We start from the raw sequence: 18,905 nt of genomic DNA on the forward strand, positions 1-18,905 counted from the left end.
TGAACATGCCATGTACAAACCCTCTAGGTATGCTAGATTAATTCGTGTGTTCTCATGTTACCAACATATACGTTCTCATGAACACGCCAATATGCGTTGAAGAGCAACAACGTTAAATTTACGAATAATTTATCTGGTGCCCCGAGACTACTGCTGCGTATCAACGCACGCAAGCACCTGGAAGCTCAGAATAATTTACAACTCGTTTGTGGGTTTCTGTGCCCACGTTTAACCCACTAATTATTCAGCTCTGGTACACTAGCTTTTCAAACTTTCCTCGCAAGTTTAAACTTCACTCGAAAAATAGAAAAAAGAAAAAAAATGGAGAGCAAACTTTGATATTTTGTAAATATAGAATGCAGCATTGAGATAAAAGTTTTCTGAGAAAAGTGAATAAAGATATTTAAATTTAATTTGCACATGAAATGGAAAACGATAAACAGCAGAAAAAGAATGGCTATAGTCGTTTGAATCCCTCGAGGGGTTGAAAATTGATTTTACCTTCTCCTATTTCTTATGTTCTGTAAAATAAAAGTTGTAAGGCGTCAAATGTCTATCGTCTTTATCTATTATTGGTGATATGATTCGTTGAATTTTTATAGTCTGGTACATATAGATAGCAATGAGTTTTTGTTGGAAAATTTGCGTATGAAAAGCTTCATGCCCCTCTATATATGTACGTATGAATGTGTAAATCGTAGGTACGAATGTGTGATACATTTGTGAATTTCATATCTGGGATGCGATGATGCTGCTTCTTTTTTACTCGAGTGATATCGATTCTATTTGAACTAGCGATAACTACTGAAGGAGTTGCGTTTTTTTTTCTCTCGAGGTTCCAGGCCGTGCTACGATTGATAAGCGACGATTGATAGAAAAAGAAAAATATTTTATAAGGGGATAGCAAAGAAAGCAGACCTGACCTTTCTTTTTTATGCTCTTTTATCTATATCATTTTTTCTCATCTCTTTATTGAGAGCTAGTGTACCCTCACTAGATCTATCTCTAAATATTTTTCTTCCAATAAGAGGCGCAAAAAAAAAAATATATATATATATATATATATTTTCATTTAAAAGTATTTTTTCTCATCCCTGTGCTCTCTCATCTTAGAGATTGATGATTAATCAATGCCGTCGATGAGGTTCGCCGCTGGTCGATAAATTGAGTACCAGACTCGATGAAACTACAAGAGGATATAGTAACTATTTAGCAAGACACGTCGTGGTTTGTACACAAGAAACAAGAGCTCGTTCATACTTTGAACAAGATCGAAACAGTGATAGATTGAGTCTTGAAAGCGAGCCGGTTGACGCAGAAAATTAGTTTTGAAACTTTTAGTTCATCTTGTCTTGTGTATTCACGCCCTTTATAAAATAATAATAATAATAATAATAATAATAATAATAATAATAACAGAAATAGCATCAGTGGACTAAAAGCTTCTCAGTAATAAACCTACTTCTAACTAGTGGAAAGTAAAAAGGAAATATCCGGATCCAGTGCACTTTCACCTTTGGTTCTTATTTTATGTTCTTTTTTTTTTAATGCCTCTTGAGTTGCTTTCCCTCTGGCGTAATTTCCGACGCGTCCGATATTACCCAGACCGGAGGTTCATCTTCAGACCAACTATCTCAATGAACGTAAATGCTAGTATCTGTAGTATGACATTTAGCTAAAATTTTGTTCACTTACTCAAAAAAAAAATGCATAATATTTTTTTTTCGGCAAATATGCAGTAGCTCCAATTTATATTTTCAACAAGAAAATTTAGCTGTAGCTCTGAAAAAAATAAAAGACGAAAATCACATTTTGTAAATTGAAAAACCACAAATAGTATTTTTATAAGCTTTTAAAAAATAAACTACCTTGTGCATATTTATGTTATTTTTATTACCATGGCGTCCATCAATTTGATGGAGTAATAAAATGAAAGTTTGTAAAAAAATGAAAATTGAATATTAGTTAACCAGAATAATAATTAAAAGTTTTTCGGATGACAAAATTACATTAGCTGGGTCTAGTGTTGCAGTGCAAATGGATATTATCGGGAAGCCAGTACGGAAACACAGCTGGTTGACGGTGCTCGTTAGTGTCTACAGTATGTTTTGTGTCTCCCTCAACTTTTATCCATCCATTGGTGATGCAGGCATCGACAGGGATCCCGCAACGATGCGCAATTACTCTGGATATTCTGATGAAAGTTTACGAGTTAATTGAATGCCGATGGGACCTGATGCTCATTCTCATCCTCTTTTTCCCTCTGCCCGTCTTCCTCGGGTTGATTAATTAATTACATAACGGAATGCTGTTTAAACAGTTATTTTTAAATTTCATTATGCAACATGACCTTGCCCTATTTTTTATTCACTTTTCAAGGATTCATTTCTACTAAAGTTATATAAAAAATTTATTGTGTTAATTTTGTGGGGAAATAATTAAGAAATAAGATTTATCTTGAGACAATAATAATTATTCACGAGTCAACGGCTGAATCTATTCAATTTTCCTGAAAGTACAAACTCAAAAGGTACAAATGTATATATATAAATATGAATATACATATATATTAGCAGGGAAAATTAAACAAAGGGAATAGAGCAAAGAAAAGTGGATTTACTCCAGCCAGTGAAACAATGACACTCAAATGTATCTCGAAAAATCGAGCAAGCAGCAATTTTCTTCAACAACTGAAAAAATTAAAAGGATATATAAATAATAAAATTGCTAAAAAACCTTCAGAGAAAGGCTGCCGAGCGAAAAAAACGTTTATTCATTTAAAGTACCCGCGGATAGCTGGCTAGCTCTCTTGGTTGGACAAATGGGTGCCAGTGAAAAATTTAAGATGGAATAAATCAGACGGTTGGTTAAATAAATGACTTAACCACATACACAGATCCACTGGCAGCCCGCGCTAACCTTCAGGTCCTTCGGGATAAACTTTCCCGAAAGTAAACCCTGAGATTCTTTATTTGTCTTCGTCAGTTCATATTTTTTTATGCTAAATTATTTTCTTATCTTACACGTTTCGAAATCTCGTATTCATAGTTGGCTGGTAAATTTTACCTCGATAAAATTACGACTGGCAGAGTGCCAATTTAAGGACAAATTTAACCGTCGGAAATAGTGATAAAAGTAAAAAACAAAAATAATAATAATAATGATAAAAAGACCAAATATAAATATAAGAAGTAAATTGTTGATTATGGAGCTGCTGAATGCAATCGTTGATGTGTATAATAAAAAAAGTAACAAAGTTATACCTGTATATATGTATACACATATAGTGTAGACGGAGAAAAAAAATCAAAAGGCATATAATGGAAGTGAGAATAGGAGTTGCAACCAAGTGTTTGTAGCTCAAGCTACAAAAACTCTTTTCTTTCTTTTCATTCCACCTGGTTAAATTTTTCTCGAGTCGTAAAAGTGGCTTTTCTCACTGCTTGTTTTTTCCTTCATTTATTATTATTATTGTTTATTTTATTTTCCTTTTTTTTTTTTTTTTTTTAATTTTCTTCTCAACTCGTGCTGTACCTTTTGGTTCCTTCCTTATAGAGCTCGATCGCCTCAAGCTTGTTCTTCTCCTGTTCTCTTTTGTTGAGACGGTAAAAATCGTATATTACCAATACAAAGCTGAATAAAAAAGTAACGAAGAATAGACTCCGGAGTACAGTAGTAAGGCGTTGCACGCGTCAGACATGCGCGTTAATAAAAGCTCGGTCCTATGGCTGTTACTTGTCTTTCGCGCGGGCTCGCATTCAGTCGTACGAATTCCCGCGGCGTGGATTATCGTACTGTCAAATAAACAGTCAGCGAGCTGAAAAATTTCCAACAGCTCTCCTATAAATAAATAAATAAATAAATAAAAAATTAATGACACAAACAAAACAAACGTTAAACAATTAAATTAAATCTTAACAGAATAAAGTTTAATTAAGTAAGATGATAATTTAACAGAGTTATCTTGTACAATAACTTTATCAGCTAACGCCTGTCATGTCAAATTAAAAAGTTTATAAATCTAAGAACCGCCTCAACGAGCGTCTTAATTACTACCGTGACGTGACGTTGTGTGTCTGTGTAGTAACACTTGGATTTATTATTAAAAAAAAGTAACGGAATGAAAAAAAAAAAATAAAATAAAAGAGTCTGTGGAATCTGTAAGCCAGAACTGACTCGGATGTCAATAAAAAGGTATCAAGTGACATGATCACGTGTGGAATGAAAGTGCCGTGTGATTTGTTGAATCCCACTTGGACAAATGATGCTACCGGTATTAATTGCTGGAGCATTAACTGTCTATACTGAAAGCGAAGCAAACATCGCCGCTACAATCACCAGCTCTGACTGTCGCCACACATTACTGTCATTGTGGTTGTCATTGTCATCAAGTTAAATCCTATTAGGGTTCTAATTGTATATAAAGATATATAGACACAATTTATATAGATATATAAAAGCCATTAGCACTCACTCGTTAGCCAATAATGGGATGACTGTTAGTCCCGAGGATGCGGAAAAGATATGCTGCTGATGTGGATTTCGTCCGATCTGTTACCCGCCACCGGAGTTGGGCACACACTCAGCATAGATAATGACGCAATCCCCGACACCATCCACCAGCAAATTACATGATGATAAATCAATCGCACTGGTAATTTATCTCGTAAATTAGCTCTACTTATAGACCACCTTCCTCTGATGAAACTAAAAAAATTTCGTAATTATACAACATATAGTTGATAAAGAAATATTTAAATATTAATATTATTGGTAGTAATGAAATCATAATAAAATCAATTTACTTACTCTGTTAATACGGATTGATAGAACATTGAATAATTGAAAAGGGATTTTTTTTTCGGTGACACAGCTGAGGCTTAACGAAAATCCAATTAACACGAATTTTCCTTGAATAGTTTCCCGCTGTTGGAGGTAACGTATAGTGTTGCATACGATGTAGAAGAGTAGCTAGGCAAGCTATTAATCCTCTCACGGATACATTATATATATATAGACATATATGGATATGTCTATAACATCCAATTAGCATTCGATGAGCCTGAATGCATGCAGATGTCCTTGCTTCTCAACAATTGAGTGTGCACTTGATCTGTTACAGCAAATACATGACATTAACTGCCAGGTGGCTCAGTTTCGAGATCTGCTGATTAACATCGGGCAGCCTCGGGATGGTCCAGAGCTGCGAGAACGGGTCCGCAAGCTGCGACGGAACTGCGTCGAGTCCTGCAAGTCCACTTCCCAGTTGGTCTTACCCCAAATGCGTAGGTAAGAATTTTTCTGACTTTAATTATTTCATTTAATTACACAAATTAGTGGTAAAAAAAAATTCAAATAAATTTGATGAATAATTTTGTGGAAATTTATAGAGAAAGTTTTAATTGAAATAATATTTCAAACACTTTCTATTGTTGTGCACTGGGCATTTCTATTGAACTGAAAGTTTATTTTACTCGATTTGTTAAATAAATCATTAGTTTTAGTTTTATTGTTGCATTGAATTCTGAACTTTACACATAAAAGACAAGTTTTTATTTTTTTATTACGCCACTCAATATGTAAATCTAACTCTACTATATTAAAACCAACAATAGAAAGTCACTGAATAAAAAAAAAATAGTGTCCATTTATTAAAATAATTAATTAATTAAATTATTTATTTCTTATCCTCGGGAATAAATTATTTCAAATTTGATAAAAAAAAAAAAATGTACATAGTTTTTAAAAATAAATAATAACCGATAAGATGAATGGCGAGGCCTGAGCTGGACAAAACTATGAATGGTAGATTAAAAAGGTCGTGAGTAGTTTGCTTTACCTAATGAAAATATGAATGTTTAATGTCCTCGTCAAATTGGTCCCCTGAAAGATTAACGTCGGTACGGGATTTGAGTCAAGTAAAGGGTAAGAATAAAGAAACAGACAAAAAATAACTTACGCTCTGGTGTATTGAGAAGTTGAATCAGTATCTCTTAAAATTTCATAAACTAAATCATTTCTGCAAGCGCTCCCAGCGCTATCACTCCCGTTACTAGATTAAATATTATTATCCCTCGCGCTTTTATATTTTTTTTATTGTAAAGCTCATAAACGTCGCTCTATATTCCAATACTTTGCGTGGCTCATCAAGATTTAACTGTATTTTATTTTATTTTTTTTTTTATGCCCAGATCGCATGTTTATGATTTTTTTTTATTCATTCGGTTTAACGATTGCACACATGATACTTGGAACACAAGTTTCAGCTTATAAAAAATTTGTATACGTAACATAAATATTTTTATTGATATATATAAATATATATGGAGGTATGTGTATACATATTCATATGCATAACTATGTTACACCTAAATACTTGAGTATCGATTAAATCTATATCGTACACTTTGAATTTTAGATGGAAAATTGAGAATGTCGACTGCTATAATATTACGTATATATTTATATACTCTTCAGAAAATAATAATAATAAAATATGTGTACTTAAATATATTATAAGGAAAAATATGAAATATAATAATGCGGCTCGACGATTACATTCACTGTACACAGAATTTTTTATGCGAGAACGCGAATGTCAAATGTATGACGTATATTTTTCGATCATGAGGAGATATTGAAGCTAAAAAATAAAATAACGTCTCTTATGTTAAAAAAAAAAAATAAAAAATGTGTAGAAAAATGTCGATCTCATTGAAAGCTCTTATTATTTATGATATTCAGATGACTGGCATTTTTATGCATATTTTTTACAATGCGTACATATATATATATATATATATTTATTTATTTAAAAAAACATAAAAACAATAATCGATTTGCCGAAAGTGAATTGAGGGTATTTTATTGATAACCCGAACGTGTCCTCATTTTCTTTCAATGGAATTCCATAGGCGGATATTAAAAATAAAACAAAAGTATGGCATTATTCATATCATTGAAAATTCTAAAAGTAAAAAGAAAAGTAACATATAGATTTTGTCGTTAAATTCTCTGGGGGTACAGATCCTATTTTTCCCAGCTATCGGCTTTTCCAGTCGCCTAAGGTACCAAAACTTATAACTTTGTCGGCTACCAAATGATACTACCGCTCTTATTATTAAAACTTTCAGTCTTTAAATAAATACACATAATACTGCCTACCTGCCTGCTCATTTATTTCCACCCCCATTTAATAATTACTTTTTTTTTTAAACATAGTACCCGACTAATAACAACTAAAATTAAAAACCAGGTCTTTCATTCCGGTTAATTATATTTTTATGCTCGTTAAAATTTTATCAGGTTAAAAAGGGGATAAAAAAATGTAAATACAGTTATTGAGTTATCATTTAATATGTTAATTCCACACTGGGTATCATCACAAAGCTCATGAGTCCAACAATGTGGCTATTGAATAGCCGGCTGGCACTCGTGATAACGTTATTCGAATCTGTAGTGCCGTATATCTGTACACGCTAAGGGATCATGACGTCTCACGCGATATTGCAGTTAACAAAACGCGGAAAATAAAAATAATAAATGGGAAATGTGCGTAGAGTTTTAATAATTTATAATTATTTTTATAAATCACCCGGCGCAGTCTTGTCCGCGTTATGAAATAACAGCTAAAATAAAAACTTAGTGAATAAATAATAGCTGGCAGTAATTAATGTCCCTTTCATGTGAAATAATAATAATAGGTAAAAATAAATATTATACATAGAAAGAAAAATAAAATATATTTAAAAACATACTCACCGGGCGACAACCTCTCAGAATTAATTTTTATAAAAACTTTAAGAAATGAGTGCACATTACACTCAGTAGTACTTTTGAATGTGGGACAAGGTTCTCAACGAGTCCAGTGAGCTCTTACGTTTCTCGACAGCTAAAACATGTTAAAAGAAAGGGTTATAAAAAGGTTTAAACAAGAAGGAGGGAAAAAAATTACGGGCCTTAATTTACAAACGCTAGTGTTGTAAGGATTTGCTCAGCCCACGTGGCGCCTCGGGTTATTTGCAAAGGTCACAGGCTCTTAAACACGACGTGTAACACTAATTTTTTTGCCTCACCTTTTGTTATTTATTTTTTTTTTCGCCTTAATTGGGTGCCGACAGTGCGATCGACCTTGGCATACCTGCAGACAGCCCGAACTTGGTGCTTCTTTTCTTCGTGGCCCAGCTTTTCTTGAGAGAGCTTTTCAAATGCAAAAATCTTGTCCGTATTGTTCCGATGGATATGTCTGGTTACTATGGTATTTATAATTATTATTATTATTATTATTATTATTATTAATCTCTTCCATTAAAGGATTTAATTTTTATTAAATTTATGAATGGATCAGCGAATTACTTCACTAGTTAATGCTAAAAAAAAAATATTTTTTTTAGCCAGCAAATCAGGACCATCAAACATTGGAAATGTGATTTCATCGATTTTACTATGCAAGCAGATTACTCCGAATTTCAATGAAGAGGAACTTTGCAGTACCCGTAAAGACTCGGCGGAAATAAGCGCTCTCGTTGCTGAGCTTCAAGAATTTATGCCGCAATCAGAGGCTGATGTAGGCAAGTTTCTTTTAACTTTTAAAAAACCCACAGTTAATCAAATTAACTTACTTTTTGCTCAAGTGCGCTCTAACATGTAATTACAATTACGAAAAAATAATATTTTTGACTTGTCTGCTGTTACAGAAAGAACTATTGCTCTGCAAGATTGCTGTGCAGGCACAGCTCGTAATAACGGGGCCCGTAAAGGCAACAGGTGGGACAATAGAGCCGGAAATCCAAATTACTTCGGTGGTAGCTTCAACTTCCTCTGCTGTGCCTCGAGACCTAATTACGTTTGAACCTGTGCGACAACGGGAAATAGTTTAAAAATAATAAACAAAATAAACGGGCCTGTATATAAAAAAAAAAAAAATAGAGTAGAGTAAAATAAAAAATTAATTTTTAAATAAAATACAAAAAACTTTAGGCTTTTTGTCGAGCAACTATAGGTGATAATTATAAAATAATAGATGAGTATATAAATATATGTATATTTATTTTGAAAGTTGTTGAGAACTTTTTATTAGATAAAATATTGTCTGAGAATAAAAGTGTGGCTGCCGTCTCAGCCAGCGCCTGAAAAGCGACATAGTTTTTTTTTAGTGATAGTCGTATCGTAGCCGTAGAGATCGTGCTGGTGGTAGTGATGGTACCAATGATAAAATATTTATGCAGAGAGAAAGGAATCGCATAAATCATGCAAAAAGGCTTTTCTTCATCAAGCCAGATGAGAGAGTTCTGTTTCGCCCAACGGTGAACGTTACCGACTATTCAAAAAACCTCGAGCTAGTCATGTAGAATATTCCAGTAGTTTAGGAACAAAAAATACGACAGGAATAAAGTTATATATATACATATATATATATAGATGTATATATTATAAAAACGTGACGAAAAATATAATAATGATATTAATGAATTCCAAAATCAGCGGACGGTCGATAGCGGCATTATGGGTGCCAATGATAAATATATATATATAGATATAGATATAAATGTATATATATATATTTATTATTTTATATTTATGAGACAAGCCGACAATTATTGCAGTATAATTATAATAAAAAAAAAGCACTCACATATTTTTCTCATTAATAATTATAATAATGATAAAAAGATTATTAAAGTTATAAATTTATTTTATTTTCGTTGATAGATCAATTAATGATACTAAGAAACAGGAAATGTGTGACTTATTTCCGCGTATTAACTTGGGTCCAATGTTCACATTTATTTACTTGACGATTTATCAAGCAGTTACAAAATATATATATGTATATATATAAAAATATATATATATGTGTATATATTTAATATAGACGTGTCTGGAAAGGATGGATTAGAAGTATATATTATATATTATATGTAATAAATAATAAATATTGCTGTTATAGACATACAATTTAAAAAGCTGCGGTAGGCAGCTAAATCTTCGATGCGGGTAATCGTAGAATAGTTTTATGGTTCTCGACTACAATTTATGAATCAAAACGTTTATTTAAAAATAAAAAATAATGAAAAAATATTTAAGATGTGAATTGAAGTCAATATTACATTAGAGCATATCGAGAATTCATATGATGTCGTTAATGGACCAATATTATTTTAAGCTGTAAAAAATATTTAAATGTACAGTTATATTCTGTTCGTAGGAAATTATTTAGAATGATGAATTTTTAAATCAAAAATTTATTTCGTGGCACAAAAATCAAACAATTTTTGATGGTGGAAATGCTGCCAAGTGTAAGATTGCATATAAAATTCATTACATTATTATATTTATTTATTTATCTATTAAGCCACTGTCTGATCAATTTTAAATTATTGAATCTAATTAACTCATAATATAATCACTCAAATTATTGTTACAATAAATATCTTTATAATTACTATTATATTTTAGCGACAAAATATGTCTGGACAAAATTTTATTTAATATAAACAATAAATCTATTAAAAAAAAAAAAAATTATTTGTTTTATTTAAAATACGCGCGCTTTATTTCTAAGGCTTCAAAAGAACGGAATTATTATATTCTGTTCGATATGACCATCATTCAATTACTTATGGATTATGATTTTTTAATATCACATTTGTCAGGTACTCATAATTTATATAACATATGTACATAATCGATAAGCATAGACTGAACCGATAATTATATACTGAATAATTAATTCGTGACAGGCAATTAATAACAAATTGATTCGGTTGAAAAACTAATATAGTAAAGTTACGAGACATCCTCATTAATGTAATAAATCATTAATCACGAAAACTTTATCAATCCGTTAAAGCTTATCAATAATGAATCATAAAATAGATCAAAATTTTAAATAGAAAAAAATAATTACTTACAGCCATGAATCATTTAAAAATTTAAACAAAGTTTCATGATGTTTTGCTTGGATTATGGTAAATTCACACAGTAACATGTTAATGATCAGTTACATCATATTGGTCTTTAAGACAGGCAACATGTAGTATAGCTGGCTGGTTTCCCCAAATTACTATTTCCCGCCAGATGATTTGCTTAGGACTTACAGCTTAAGATCACTTTACCCATGTTAATTAGCATGTCCAAGTGGATTAGGCGCACTAATTATTTTTTTTTTTTTTGTGAAAAATCGCAAAAGTAATTTAGATCGTATTTAAAATCTATGTAAATGATTGCTTTTTTTAAGTTTCAAAATATAAACATGAGAAATATCCAACAATTATCAGTATTTTTTATTTTTAATTATTATTATTATTATTTGTTATTTAAATAATTTCGTAATGATAAATTAGATTGTAACAAAAGTTAAATTATTATTGAACAACAGTTACCTCAGTAAGATTACATGCGATTGCTTCAAATTTAAAAAATAAATTTCACTGTGACCAGAAGATGGCGCGCGCTTTCGAAATAAACATCAGTCTGGTTTTACTCCAAAGTTGACAGTAAATCCAGTGAATTAAATCAAGTAATTAATAAATTAAATATTTAAACAAGTTTTTACTCTTGTATTTACATGCGTCAACGATGGGTAGGTTTTTTAAGTTATATAGTAATTTTATAATTATTTTCTCAATTAAATTTATAATTTAATTTGAACGATCATTTATTTGCTGCTACGTGTCATAACCTGGATGACCGGTATTACTATTTTTTTATTACTGCTTTTAATAAATAAATAATTTTTTTCTACAGCGGTCACAAGTGGAGTATCATTCATGCTGTCGTCAATAGTTACCGTAATTTTATTTTCCGGAATGCAAATGTACAAAAGCTGGCTGACTTCCTCTCAACTGCACACCATTTTAGGTGGTTATTTAGGTTCAATGCTGTTTCTTTTTATTTTGACAGCCGTAGGAAATTTAGAATCTTCAATATTTGGGAAAAACTTCCAATTGAAATTATTCCCCGAAGGTATTTTATCAATAATAATGATCAGATAATTAAAATATTAATTAAAATGAATTATTATTAATAAAAATTTTGAATTGTTACAGTATTTATATCATTATTATTTTCAATGACCGCATCTGGTCTAGTACATCGAGTGTCGACAACGACTTGCTTCCTCTTCTCTATGGTCGCACTCTATTACATTAACAAAATATCTCAAGAAAATTACGCAGCTCCAATTACAACAGCTTTGTCGCACACAAAAAAAAAGAAATAATTATAATAATCAATAATAAATATGAAAAAAAAAAAATTTAATCTTATCTTAAAATACTTTTCAGTTAAAAATAAATCTTTTTCATCAATTAACTATTACAATTATTGTTTTAATTATTATTTATAATTATTGTTATTACCCCCTATGACAATGATTTTGGTGATCGAGATTCAGCGTCATTTTCTCTGTGCTTTTCAGCTTCTTCTTTGTCACTAAAATACTCCATGACCTCGTCGTAGTTTTTTGACGAACCAGGATTGTTTCCATTAATAATGTCAGTATCTTGTGGCACGATTTGCTTGTAAATAGTCATTGCTTGAGCAACTAAGCTCGGTACATCACCGACATTGCTCGGTAAAATTAATGTATTGTTTGTTTTTGCTAATTGATTAAATGCGCGGATGTACTGCTCGGCGATGTTCAAGGATGCCGCGTTCTTACCATCCTTGAGACCCAGTGCCGAGGCAACTATTTGGAGTCCTTTGGCACGAGCTTCGGCAACAGCTAGCAAAGCATTCGCTTCACCACTAGCTTTGTTTATCTGCTCTTGTTTCTCAGCTTCGGATGCTAATATTCTTGACTGACGTTTACCCTCAGCAACATTTATATCTGCTGTTCGTGTTCCTTCGGATTCTAAAATTGCTGCACGTTTTCGACGCTCGGCTTCTACTTGCATCTGCATCGCTTCTTGAACTCTTAATGGCAATCTGATGTCACCTGGACAGTAAATAAATAATTTGTTAAAAAATATCTGAAAATTGTTAATTGTCTTCTAACTTAAGGATCATAATAAAAATGAAAAATTTAAAAATTAAACTTACGAATTTCGTAACGTAGACAAGTGATACCCCAAACTTCACTAGCTTTGTTGATACTTTCAACAATATTGAAATTTAAATCTTCTCTTTCTCTAAATACTTTATCGAGAGCTATTTTTCCCAACTCAGATCTCATAGTTGTTTGTGCTAATTGTATAATCGCAAATTCAGGATCTTCTACGCCGTAAGAAGTCTTGTAGGGATCATTAATACGCAAATATAAGACACCATCAATGTCCAGAGTAACGTTGTCTGACGTAATAGCACTTTGTTTGGGAACATCGATAGCTATTTCTTTTAAACTTTGAACGTATTTAATTTTATCAATAATTGGAACCAAAAAATTAAGACCAGGTTCCAGAATCCTGTGAAATTTACCCATTCTTTCTACAATCCATGCCTGAAAAGTCAAATATTATTTACTTTTTTTTCATTGCCAACACGTGTTTTTAATAAAAAAATAAATAAATAAAAATACTAACCTCTTGCTGAGGAACAAACATCATAACTGTGTTTAAAGGAGTCGTTGATTTTTCTCTAACTTGTACAGGACATACAGAGACCAGCGATGATGTGGGTGATACAACATCTTGATGCGCTATGGAATTCTATAACAAAACCATAGAATTTTATTATTTTACTATTTCTAATAATAATATTTAAAAATTATTATCTTACATTTACCCGAAAAACTCCGAGGTTTCTTGACAATAATCTCGTTCTTCCAATCATGTCGAGTTTTAATATAAAGTTTTATTCAAATTATAAAATAAAAGGATGCCGGCTCACACGTTTGTATCTAAACTGGCTATGGTGTTCTAGGATCTCTAGGATTTGTAAGTTGTCTAGTTTAAAATAGTTTTAAAATGTTTCATCATCTAGACAAGGCAAATTGAAGTCGCTACTTGTACACCCCCTGTTTTCATTTACTCGCTGCTCTGATTGGTCGAAAACACGGACGTGTTCAAAATCTGTTTCATACAAACAAGTGTCGTTTTTTCTTTCCGGAAATGATTAATATTTTTCGTCACATTTGTTACGATAAAAGTAAAATTCTTACAATTTTTTACACTTGATCGCTTTGTAGAATAATTTCGAATTTAACATTTTTTGAATTTCCCTCCATTAAAGCTACCATTCCACTGCGCATTTAAAAATTGCTGTGCTCGCGCAGACCAGAGAACTGATGGAGTAGAATTTTCATTTTCCCAAGTGGCACAAAAAATATTTTTGAATTTGAGTTAACAATTAATAATATGATGACAAATTTGCCGCCTTAAATTTAAAAAAAAGTTAACAATTTTTTTGTGCTGCCTGGGTAAGTTGGATAACAAGTTTCATTTTCATGGACTTCCGGTGTCGTCGGCTTTTATTCCTACTCTGGATGTTTTTTGTACTAAAAATTTTCCCAACTTTCTCTACGCATGCGCAGTTTGTAAATGTTTTGTAGCAGGGACAATTTTCGAGTTTCATTCCATTTCATTCTGTTACAAAGACCTGAGACCACGTTTTAACTGAAATTTAAAAATTGAGGTTAAGTTGCGCTTTGATAACCACGTGGAGAAAATTTATTTACTTATATAGTTTTTAAAATTAATTTCTGTTTAAAAATAATTTTTTACTTGTAATAAATATAAATTTACAATGAAGTTGAATAAACAGAAAAAAGTCACAGAGGTAAGTTGGCAAAATAATTTTTAATTCAAAAAAATGATTTGCTGAGTAATTAATTCTACTAATTATTTATTTTGTAATTTATTTAGAAAGTAGATGTGGAAGTTGAAGAAGAAGAAGAAGAAGAAGATGTTGAATTAGAATCAGAAGATGATGATGATGATAATGATGATCATGAAACATTCAAATTAATGATGAAGAGAAAACTTGAGGAAGCGGGTGATGAAAACGAAAAGCCGGTGAAAAAAATGAAAAAAGACAACGATCTTTACAAGCCGCCGACAGTGGAGGAGTTGAACCAACTGCGAGAAACAGAAACTTTGTTTCATTCAAATTTATTTAGGCTTCAAATAGAGGAGGTTTTGACTGAGGTTAAGCCAAAGGATAAATATAAGAAGCAGTTTGACCTCTGGTTCAAAAAATTCAAGGACGCTGTGATGTCCATTAAAGAAACTGAGGACAAGGAGGTAAAAATTGATAAAATTTTATTTCGGATAATTATTACCAATGATTAAACTTTTATTTTAAATTTTTAGCTGAGTAATTTGAAATCTTTGAAGAAACTCAAAGTTAAGGTAGCGGATGTCGAGGTACCAGCAAATGAAAAAGGGACTTATCGGTTTTTAAAACCGTCAAACATCAGTGTCATCGGTTCATACTCTCTTGGAACCACAGTAGGACCCAACATCATGATAGATGTGATGATCGAAATGCCATCATCTTTATTTCAAAAGCACGACTACCAGAACTACAGATACCTGAGAAAGCGCGCTATTTACTTGGCATACGTAGCAGCTAATTTAGATTCCGAAGTAGCAGAAAGGAAATCATATTACGGCGAGAGCTGGATGCCTAAGCTCAAAATAATTCCTGCCGGTTCATTGGGCAAGCGGGTGACGGTCAATCTTCATCTAACCGCGGAGTCGACAAGTTTCAAATTGAGTAGATTTTTGCCGGAGAAAAATAGCGTGAGACCTCAGTGGTATTTCAAAGATGACTCGAAGTCTGATGATCTCGTTCCAACACCTTATTACAACTCGAACATCCTTCGAGATCTAACAATGGCTGAAGTAAACTCACTAAACACTAAAATAATCTCCGAGTATCCAAATCTTAGGGACGGAATTATTTTGCTAAAAATTTGGCTTCACCAGCGGCAACCAGAGCAAGCTTACGACGGATTTAATGGACACATCCTGACTATGTACGTATTGTATCTGCTGTACGAAAAAAAGTTGAGTACTTATATGAGTAGCTACCAGATCATAAGAAACGTATGGAACAATTTGGCACAGAGTAATTGGACCGAGGAAGGGATTTCCATGTGCCAGGAACCTGATGGTAAATCTAGAGTATCTCAGTACCATAAATACTATGACTGCGTTTTTATTGACACGACTGGTTATCATAATTTAGTTGCTAATGTATCGGCTTGTAATTATCTGTGGATTCGCAGCGAAGCATCCCAGGCAATTAAATTTCTCGATAGTTCAAAAGTCGACAGTTTTTACAATCTTTTTATGAAACGATTGAATTTTTATTCCACTTTTGACCACTTTGTCTGCCTGCATGACACTCAAGCACTTGAGCAGCTCGCGGATAAGGTTTCTGATGACTGTAAATTAGACTTGGGACTTAACAAACGCGCTCGAGTCATCAGACAGCTGAGAAATGTTCTGACAAGAGGTCTGGGTAAAAGAGTATCGGAAATTTATATCCAGCCGGAGCAGTTCAAGGACTGGGAAGTTACTGAAGATTGTTCAACGGGTATTGGAAAAATTTTGATTGGCTTACAATTAAATCCCGATTATTGTTTCAATATCATTGACAAAGGTCCTGGTGCTAATTTGCCTGAAGCTGAGGAGTTTAGAAAATTCTGGGGAACTAAATCAGAGCTCCGGCGTTTCCAAGATGGCTCGGTCTGTGAAGCTGCTGTTTGGGTAAAGAAAAATTCAGTGCCCAAAGAAAATTTATCATCAAATAAAAAGAAAATTTCGAATAAAAAAAAAATAGCTGAAGAAAAAAAACATTTACCGGTTGAAAAAGTTGCTACGTTGTCTGAGAAAAGAATAATTTGTAAACAGATAGTCATGTATCTTTTGAAAGTTAAATTTAATTTAACTAAAGATCAATATTTGTACGTAGCAAATCAGGTTGAAGATGTCCTGCATTTTAAAAGCACAATAATTACTAAATTTCGTTATGGAACTGGCGAAGAAGCGACACTGCAAGTTCTCAAAGTATTTGGTGAGTTTGAGAAAGAATTGACATCACTTGCTGACTTGCCACTGGCTATTACTGGTGTTCGAGGAAGCAGTCCAGTGTTCAGGTACACAGATGTCTTCCCACCGCTCGCTTCCGTCTACAAAGCTGACGATAAAAACACAAGAGCCGGCGATCATTGCTTGCTACTGAATGAAGGCGACTTGGAAGAGGTGCCAAAGTACGCGCCCGCTATCGAAGCAAGTGTCCAGCTTTCAGGAAGTGGAAAGTGGCCAGACGAATTAGAAGCTGTAAGAAAAACAAAAGCGGCGTTTCACATTCAGATCGCGCAGTGTCTGAGAAATCAGTTGAAGTTGAAAGCTAAAGCAAATGTCAGCCATGTCGATGTCTTCAGAGAAGGATTCGTTTTTAGACTGAGAGTCGCGCATCAAAAGGAAATAGCGTTTATGAAGCGAATCGTGGATGAGAATGGAGTAATTAAGTATAGAGACAATGAAGAGTCGCTGGAGCTAGAGAATAAACTGTTCCATTTGCCAAAATTAACTGGAGCACTCTATGGTCTCCATTCCCAGCAGCCTTCATTCGGCCCCACTTGTTGTCTCGCTAAACGTTGGCTCTCGGCCCAACTCATTGACTACTCTCATATGCCTGAAGTAGTTGTAGAACTTATTGTGGCCTTTATTTATCTGTCACCTGACCCCTACAAGCCAACGCAGATGCCACAAGTTGGTTTCATCAGATTTTTAGAATTCTTCGCCAGCAAAATTTGGAACACGGAAGCGATTATCGTTAATTTTAATGACGAAATGACCCGTGAAGAAGTCCTGGCAGTTGAAAATATGTTTGGGACATCGAAAGAAACCCTGCCAGCTCTATTTATTTCAACTCCATATGATCACAAAACTTCAACTTGGACTAAAAGAGCACCCTCGAGATTAATTCTCAGTAGGATTAGTTCGCTGGCGAAGGAAACCTTGAGACTTGTGGAGACTGAACTTTTGAAAAGTTGTACGCTGATATGGAGCCCGATGTTCAAGCCGCCTTTATCCGCTTACGATTGCTTGATCCATCTTAAGAATCAGTTTAATCCTCGAAGGTACCAGTACCTTGATATTGATGACAGTCTACCCAAAAGTACCTGGCATCCGTACAAGCACCATCCACATCAGAAGTTGCCCGTCGTCGAGTTCAATCCAGTTGAAAAGTATTTGGAAGAACTTAGAGCTGGATACGGCGAATTCGCGCTATTTTTCCATGACACATACGGCGGATCTGTCATTGGAGTTTTGCTAAATCCACGTGCTCTTGACACAAAGGATTTCAAAGTCGCAAATATAAACTGTCGACGACTAGGTACAGATGGGAAACTTGCTCTCAACATCGCTGCGATGATTGAAGATTTTTCAATAATCGGACAAGGTCTCGTTGATAAAATAGATTTACAATCTGACAAGTTATTGTAGAAAAATAAAATTTAAAATTATCGTTGTATATAAAATTGATAGTAATATTTTTTACTAATTATTAAAAAATTATATATATGTATATAATTATTATATTTCTTTAAAAAAAAACTGCCTCCGAATTTAATAAAATTCAATTTTTAATTTATTTTTTTACGTAAAATAAAATTTTTTAAAAATAAAATTGAAATTATTGTTGCAATTATTTATATGGTTCTATAAATCATTAAAAAATTATAAAGACAAATAAATAAAATAAAATGAATAAAGGATATAAATCAATCGAAACAGTAAATATATAGAAGGCAAATCCATAACGATTTTTTTTTTACTCGATAAGCACGTGACACATTGTTGATATTTACATTTTAAGCATTCTCGCGATCTCGTCGTCAATTTCGCAATAATAGTCTCACTTTATGCTAATCAAAACGTAAATGACAATTTTTTTTCATATCATAATAATAATTAATAATAATTAGTGATTAATGAATAATTAAAAAT

General features: G+C 32.7%; 4 protein-coding genes across 5 annotated transcripts; 3 read left to right on the forward strand and 1 right to left on the reverse strand.

Annotated features, from left to right (window-relative positions):
• The first annotated feature begins 3,598 nt into the window (after positions 1 to 3,598).
• Positions 3,599 to 8,851, forward strand: LOC103576166 (uncharacterized). The gene is made up of 5 exons (XM_008556251.3): positions 3,599 to 4,654; positions 5,123 to 5,289; positions 8,121 to 8,257; positions 8,394 to 8,570; positions 8,697 to 8,851. Exons 1-5 carry the CDS (start codon positions 4,595 to 4,597, stop codon positions 8,849 to 8,851), a joined length of 696 nt encoding a protein of 231 aa, XP_008554473.2. The 5' UTR covers positions 3,599 to 4,594.
• Positions 8,852 to 11,441: 2,590 nt separating this feature from the next.
• On the forward strand, positions 11,442 to 12,264 carry LOC103576167 (protein KRTCAP2 homolog). Its single transcript, XM_008556252.1, has 3 exons — positions 11,442 to 11,584; positions 11,749 to 11,967; positions 12,051 to 12,264. Exons 1-3 carry the CDS (start codon positions 11,581 to 11,583, stop codon positions 12,221 to 12,223), a joined length of 396 nt encoding a protein of 131 aa, XP_008554474.1. The 5' UTR covers positions 11,442 to 11,580; the 3' UTR covers positions 12,224 to 12,264.
• Positions 12,265 to 12,266: 2 nt separating this feature from the next.
• Positions 12,267 to 13,928, reverse strand: LOC103576168 (stomatin-like protein 2, mitochondrial). 2 transcript variants are annotated; one of them, XM_008556254.3, is made up of 4 exons: positions 13,726 to 13,928; positions 13,524 to 13,649; positions 13,045 to 13,441; positions 12,267 to 12,940 (listed from the first exon to the last, which is right to left on the reverse strand). In XM_008556254.3, exons 1-4 carry the CDS (start codon positions 13,771 to 13,773, stop codon positions 12,366 to 12,368), a joined length of 1,146 nt encoding a protein of 381 aa, XP_008554476.1. In that variant the 5' UTR covers positions 13,774 to 13,928; the 3' UTR covers positions 12,267 to 12,365. The 2 variants fall into 2 exon arrangements, with proteins under 2 accessions (XP_008554476.1, XP_008554475.1); XM_008556253.3 differs by having other exon boundaries at positions 13,720 to 13,927.
• A 521-nt stretch (positions 13,929 to 14,449) lies between these two features.
• LOC103576169 (nucleolar protein 6) lies at positions 14,450 to 18,529 on the forward strand. Its single transcript, XM_008556255.2, has 3 exons — positions 14,450 to 14,718; positions 14,805 to 15,182; positions 15,252 to 18,529. Exons 1-3 carry the CDS (start codon positions 14,686 to 14,688, stop codon positions 18,399 to 18,401), a joined length of 3,561 nt encoding a protein of 1,186 aa, XP_008554477.2. The 5' UTR covers positions 14,450 to 14,685; the 3' UTR covers positions 18,402 to 18,529.
• The last annotated feature ends 376 nt before the right edge of the window (positions 18,530 to 18,905 follow it).

This window comes from Microplitis demolitor, chromosome 3 (assembly GCF_026212275.2).
Source record: "Microplitis demolitor isolate Queensland-Clemson2020A chromosome 3, iyMicDemo2.1a, whole genome shotgun sequence".
In the NCBI taxonomy this organism is placed as follows: Eukaryota; Metazoa; Arthropoda; class Insecta; order Hymenoptera; family Braconidae; genus Microplitis; species Microplitis demolitor.

What these genes read in the sequence shown, in the direction of transcription:
- LOC103576166 (XM_008556251.3), top strand. Translation starts at nt 4,595, where the DNA reads ATGACGCAATCCCCGACACCATCCACCAGCAAATTACATGATGATAAA. An exon ending in GTCTTACCCCAAATGCGTAG is followed by an intron (nt 5,290 to 8,120) that starts GTAAGAATTTTT and finishes GGGTGCCGACAG; the next exon opens with TGCGATCGACCTTGGCATAC. An exon ending in GCAATCAGAGGCTGATGTAG is followed by an intron (nt 8,571 to 8,696) that starts GCAAGTTTCTTT and finishes CTGCTGTTACAG; the next exon opens with AAAGAACTATTGCTCTGCAA.
- LOC103576167 (XM_008556252.1), top strand. An exon ending in ATTGAAATTATTCCCCGAAG is followed by an intron (nt 11,968 to 12,050) that starts GTATTTTATCAA and finishes GAATTGTTACAG; the next exon opens with TATTTATATCATTATTATTT.
- LOC103576168 (XM_008556253.3), bottom strand. Translation starts at nt 13,773, where the DNA reads ATGATTGGAAGAACGAGATTATTGTCAAGAAACCTCGGAGTTTTTCGG. An exon ending in TCGGAGTTTTTCGGGTAAAT is followed by an intron (nt 13,650 to 13,719) that starts GTAAGATAATAA and finishes GTTTTGTTATAG; the next exon opens with AATTCCATAGCGCATCAAGA. An exon ending in TGTTTGTTCCTCAGCAAGAG is followed by an intron (nt 13,442 to 13,523) that starts GTTAGTATTTTT and finishes TTGACTTTTCAG; the next exon opens with GCATGGATTGTAGAAAGAAT.
- LOC103576169 (XM_008556255.2), top strand. Translation starts at nt 14,686, where the DNA reads ATGAAGTTGAATAAACAGAAAAAAGTCACAGAG. An exon ending in AACAGAAAAAAGTCACAGAG is followed by an intron (nt 14,719 to 14,804) that starts GTAAGTTGGCAA and finishes TAATTTATTTAG; the next exon opens with AAAGTAGATGTGGAAGTTGA. An exon ending in AAGAAACTGAGGACAAGGAG is followed by an intron (nt 15,183 to 15,251) that starts GTAAAAATTGAT and finishes TTAAATTTTTAG; the next exon opens with CTGAGTAATTTGAAATCTTT.